This window comes from Struthio camelus, chromosome 1 (assembly GCF_040807025.1).
Source record: "Struthio camelus isolate bStrCam1 chromosome 1, bStrCam1.hap1, whole genome shotgun sequence".
NCBI lineage: Eukaryota > Metazoa > Chordata > Aves > Struthioniformes > Struthionidae > Struthio > Struthio camelus.
Genome location: NC_090942.1, coordinates 199,213,959 through 199,219,958, shown reverse-complemented (window position 1 = coordinate 199,219,958; position 6,000 = coordinate 199,213,959). Strand labels below are relative to the sequence as shown.

General features: G+C 45.2%; 1 protein-coding gene across 1 annotated transcript in view; it reads left to right on the top strand.

The window, feature by feature from the left end:
• Positions 1-1,238: 1,238 nt before the first annotated feature.
• Positions 1,239-6,000, top strand: part of B3GLCT (beta 3-glucosyltransferase) — a 58,957-nt gene continuing 54,195 nt past the window's right edge. The window contains exon 1 of the mRNA XM_068930118.1: positions 1,239-1,497. Within this exon, the coding sequence (XP_068786219.1) occupies positions 1,410-1,497 (88 nt within the window). The 5' untranslated portion in view covers positions 1,239-1,409. The remainder of the gene's footprint in view (positions 1,498-6,000) is intronic.

Genomic DNA, 6,000 nt, shown 5'->3' with positions numbered 1-6,000 from the left:
CATTCTACATAGAATAACTGGTTGTTACTGTTCTCTGTATAAATGGTTGTACTAGAAAAAGATAAACAGAAGTAAAATAAATTAGCCTTAGACACCTGGTCAGAGAAAGCGCTGTCACAGCTAAACCAAATGAAATAGAGCTTCAAGCAGGTCACGTGGAGTTCAGAGAGAGCAAACCTGGCAGGCCTCTGTCCTGAGGCCTTGCAAATTCGGTGCAAAGCTTATGGCCTGTTGCTAGCAAGGGCACTACTGTATTGCAGGGCCACCTGATTACGCAGGTAGTTATGAAGTGACTCTTCGAAGGTGTTACCAACTCCTTTTAGATAACTGGTGGTGAGGGATGTTTTAGAGATGTACCAGGGCACTTATTAATTTGGATCAAGTTTCTGTCAGAGCGCCGGATAACATTTGACTGGCAATATTTATATTTGTTTGTGACTGGAGGATGATGAAGCTAATAAACAAAAATCTCTTTTGTCTAAACCAAACACTGTTTTGGAGGACTTTCCGTGGAGTTATTAATTTAGCATTAAGAATTAAAGCTATTCACTGTTTTTGGTAATAGATGCTGGATGTTTGATAATGGAGAGCTATGCTAGTGAGGATTATTTGGCGTTCCTTCGCTGAATATTTAGTTCATAGCCATAAATGAGGATGTGTTACATTATTAATTTAAAAATTTAATTGGATCGCATCATCTTATTTCGCAACAGGATGAAAAGCTGAATGGTGCGTGGCGACGCTGAGTGTCTCCAGGGAACAGCTGCACTGCATGTGCTCCTCGGGACGTACCCCTTAGCCTGCGGTGGCTTTCGGAGGGGTGGAGATGGTGGGCAGGGGTCCTGGCTTGGGTGAGGAAGCTGAGTGTAGGTGCTGCCCTGCGATCCCTGCAGGAAACTGGGCTTGCAAAGGCGGGAGCTGGGTGGGGAGGAGGGCTCTGGCTGTCCCGAGGCCGAGCTGGGGAAGGCAGGAGGGCCGGGAAGCTGGCCGGCCGGGCCGGGAGTCGCTGGCTGCAGGAGCTCTGGGTGTCCCCGGGGCGCTGGCAGCCCGCGACGGCCCCGAGGGCGGGCGGCGCCGGCGGGCAAGGGCGGCGCAGGGCTCGGGGCGGCTGCGGGCGCCGGGCCCCGCCGTCGCGGCGGCCGCTGCCGCCCGCTAGATGGCGCCGCGGCCAGCACTCCGCCTCCCTGGCGCTGGCGCCCGGTCCTGCCGGGCCCTGCCGGGGGAGGGAGGGAGGGACAGACGGACGGGGTGGGGGGGCCGGCGGCCGCGCCGCCACCAGCCGGAGGCCGCTTGCCCGCGCTCCTGCGGCAGAGGCGGGCGGCCGGGCGCAGCTTGGCCCTCTCCTCCTCCTCCTCCCCCTCCTCTTCCTCCTCCACCGCTCGCCGTGCGGCTCTGCGGCCGTTGCCAAGATGTCTCGGGAGCCCGGCTGCAACCGCTGGCTCTTTCTGGCGGCTTTCGCCCACCTCTTCTTCCTTCTCCCGCCGCTGCGCACCCGGGGTGAGTGACCGCGCAAGGTGAAGGGAGGCGACACGGGACGCTCAGCCCTAGGGGGGGAGGAGGGGGGAGGAAAGGGCAGGGGACGGAGCGGGGGGGGAGGGGGGAGGTCGCCGGAGCCGCGGTGGCCGCTTCCTCTCGCCTTTGTGCCGGCCCGTGAGGGGAAGCGGGCGGGGAGGAAGGAGGTGCCCCTTGCCCTGAAGTTTGTTAGCGGGACGGGCGGGCGGTGCTGGTGCTGCTGCCGCTGCCGCTCCGCGCGGCGGCCGTTAACGGCCCGCGCCGGGACCGGCTTCCCGCCCTTGGGGGGCGCCCGCGCCGCTGCCCTGGCCGAGCGAGCGAGCGCCCTCCGGGCGCCTCCAGGCTGCCCTTGTTAAGCAGCTGACTGAACCCCCCCGGCCCCCACTGGCGTTTGAAGTAGCGCCGTCCTGACTGCGTGTTTCTTAGGAGAGGCCATGCCGCCGGGTTAAAACGTCACGAAAAAGAAGAAAGTACCTTTTTTTTTTTTTTAAAGTGCGTTTTAGAGACGTTTTTTAGTGTGTCTTGGTGGGTGGGAGAAGATTGAAAGAGAAGGATGAGTAGCACGGCAGCAGCGGGATCACCACAGGATCTTGGAGTTCAGAGCTGTTGCCGCAAATGTGTAAAATGGAAATAATGTTTACATCTGCGCTGTTTCTCGCTCTTTGCGTTCCTGAGTGCGTGCCCCTCTGTCGGCACAGGCTTGCCAGTTTGTCCTCAGCCTTTGGATCCGGTTTCCTTCCACTCACGTGGGTCAAAAATCGTGCAGGCAAAACGCGAAACAAACACGAATTCCTGTTTTCAGCAAAATGAAAGTCATATTTTGATTTTTCTCTTGTAAAAGGTTCTTCCTTCCACCCACGTGGCTTAATTTTTGGAGGAATCTTAATACCCTGCTGTTCTTCCTGAAGTTGTCTTTCATTCTTCTGGGGATGGATAGTGTTGCTCCAGCGTTTCAGCACGATACTGTACCACCCATAACCTTGAACAGGTTGTCATCACAGTCAGAGAAGAGCAGCTCTCATCTTTCCCTCTCTGTGCGTGTATGTGCTTTTATATAGAAAGGTAGATGGATAAGCTTAGAAAGCAGCAATGGAAATAAATACCTGGATTCTTGTTTGTGCAGTTATATCTAGTTCAGTGGCTCTTGCTTAACGATTGCATAGGTTTTGTTTGCCTGAAGCTTGCTGCGGTATCAGGGACTTTCTTCTAGTTTATTAAGTATCCTTTTAAAGTCTCATCTCCAGAAATACCCTGTGCTTTTGAGATGTCAAAGATAGTAACTTTGCAAAACCATCAACTTTGTTCTTGGAAAACAGAAATAATTTGGGTTGCGTTTCACATTTAGGAGAAAACAGCATGTCTGTAGATTAAATCGTTCATAAATTCCAGCTTGAAGGCACCAACTTGTAGAATGGAAAAATATATTCAGATAATTTCGTTTAATCTAACTTTCAGACAATCAGAAGAGATAATGGTGGTGCTGCTCTTTTAATATTTTTTTCTGCTTACCTTTTATAAAGATAGTGGTGTGCACAACCCTTAAAAACATTTTAATGGTTTATAGTGGTGATTTCAGCTGTTTTTTTCCCATATGTGGCATTAGCTTAAAGAAATTAGTTTAAGGAACAAAATGAGTTGCTCTTATTACGTCAAGTGCTTCAGATGCCAGAAATTATGCTTACATCACTCCCCACTCTCCACACACACAGGCAGTCGGGCTTGATAAATCTGCATGTCTTCGTCTTTACCTGGCTAGATCGCTAGGTCTTTGAGGTGGATAGGGTAGCAACAATGAAAAAGAAATGGTATAAAAACCTGCATGTAAATATGTAAAACGAATGTATTTTGCCTGTTAGTGCTCCCAGGCTGTCTCATTATGGAAGATCCTATCTTTTTGACTGGCAGTGGCAGTGCAGATGTTTTCTGGAATCATGTCAATACATAGACTGCTGTTCTTTGACGTTTTGGGGAAAAAACCCAACCTGCCGCACCAAAATAAAAATAGGCCAAAAAAAGGTGAGCAGAGAAAAATGAGTATAAATATGTGGAAATTCTATTTCAAATGTTTACTGTGCATAATCTACTGTACGTGCTATTACTCTGCGTGATGTAATGGCTTTAGTTATTTGAAGTGGTTGTTATTAGTCATGATTTTGGCATACATAAGTCAGGGAATCATAACTCTTCTGTAGCTTATTTAAACCAATCCACAGCCAAGTGAGGTGACTGGAATGACTCTGAGTTCAGTTAGCCTTGAATCAAACCCTAAAAGAAGAAGATATCACAAGTGCTATCTTTCTGTCTCAAATGGATTTTAACTATGAAAGGAAAATAACTCCATTTTCAGCATCCTGTGCACTTAAAGGACATGTAGTCAGAAACATTTGTAAGTTTTTTACATTTGAAAGGGCAATATTGAAAATAGTTACCTATACATTTATAACATGGTGTTATAACATTCTATAAATATATTTACACAATATACAATTTTTTTTAATAGTATGGTATTTACTTCCACTTACCAGTAGTTTGTTGGCCCTTATTTCTGCAGTTCAGCTGCTGAACAATGAAAATAAATGATTAATTTTTACTTTCTAGTAAAATGAGCAAGTCTACTTACCAACATTTTCGTGGAAATAGTAAAACACTTCAGAAAAATAGCAATTGAAGCTGCTTGTATTACATTCTCTGATTAAGTTTCCAGTTTTTGTGGAATGGATCAAAAAATGTTGGCTAGGCTTTTCAGTTGATTTTAATCCTCATTTCAAAAGAACTAAAGATCAAATTGATGAAGACAGAAGTTTACAGTCTGTCTAAGATTCTTTTCCTTTCTTCACTTAGCCTCGGCTCTTGAGCAGTTAGCAAAAGAAGATGAGGATTGGCAATTGACACGTTCACCTTCTTCATGCTTGTGCCAAATCATGTGAATAGATACGTATGCCCACAAACTTTTAGTATACAGTTCTTTAATGTGAAGTTACAGAAGTAAATTGTAGGTTGCATTTAAGATAGTTCTTTACTGTTTTTTTTTCCTGTTTTAGTTAGCTTTATTTGCAGGAAAACCTACAGCTAATCACTGGCACTTTGGTTGCTGTGGTATCTACAGATTTTGAACGTTTACCAGCTGACCAGTTTCTTCTTGCAATGTATTTTCACTTTGTCCTGTAATAAATCAGTGCTGCACTTTGTGGTGTGTTTGTATGAAAAAAATCAAAGGGACTTGAGGAACTTCTGGATTTGGCAAAGGTACCTCTAACTCTGGAGACAAGTATCTTTCATAAGGAATCCTATACTGAAAGAGATCTGTAGTAGTTGTCTGAATTAGTAACAATATTTGGACAAAGAAAGTTGTTGGTTTATTATAGTTGCGTCTGATAGCTCTCAGTTCATAGATCATCCGTCTTTGTGCTTGTGTACTGTATATGCAACAAAGATACGCTTGCCCCAGAGAGTTTACAGTTAATACCTATGTTGCACAACTGATTAGTCATAAGCTGCACGTAGTTAGAATTTTTCTGTCTGTGGTCCACTCTTGAGCACACCTTTTTCAGGACTCCTTTGGGAGCAAATTGAGAGTGGATGGATTAATCTAGAGATGGCCACTTGCTCCCAAGCACTAGATTTCCTAGCTGCTCTGTGATCCCCTCAGTTGCTAGTGGTATGCCACCTGGATTCACCAGATTTTTCTCATTCTAGCCTTCTCTTGAGAAATCCAGATGATGTTGTTTATTTCCAGGCTATTTACTTCCAGGATCAGATTGCTTTACTTAGAGCAATTAATCTGGACCATGTCCTAGGAAGACTTGAATTTACCACACAGGTACATTCCTGTCTACTTCTGAAGAGTGCATTACTCAAATCAGATTATATTATGTGAGCACAGTGGATTTGCTAATAAGGTAGTAGAGGTACTATGGTATATTTGTTGCTAAAATAAATTCATGTAATCTGCCTGACTGAACAGATTGGTCAAGACTCCTAAGGGTTTTCTTTTTGTGCTGTCTTCAGGCTGCCTAGTGAGAGGTTCTTTGGTAGTTTAAAATAACCTGAACAGTTCTTGTCTCAGCATTAAATGTGCTAGCTAGAAAAATCTTCTAGAATATTTATGTAAAAGATGCCAGGTCATTTTAATATGTTTATCTGTTGGGAAAAAAAAGGGGCTTGCATGTCTGAAGTCACTGGGGCTAAGGATAATGGTTTATAGAGAAAGACTAATGTTCATCACAACTTCAAATTTCTGTTTATCTAGCAAATCATATGTGCGAGTATTGATCTTGTATTGCATTTGAGGGGAGCTGCAACAAAAATCATTTTTAGTCATGCTTATTGAGTCTATCACCTTTCTTAACAATGCAGAAAGACTGATATCAGAGATGGTCATGGAGAAAAAACACGTCCAGCCAGAAGTGTATGTATATGGCAGTTTCAGTATAAAAGGTTTAATAGGTCTGTGCAAATTAGCTCTTTTGGGTCTTGGTTCTTTTTGCA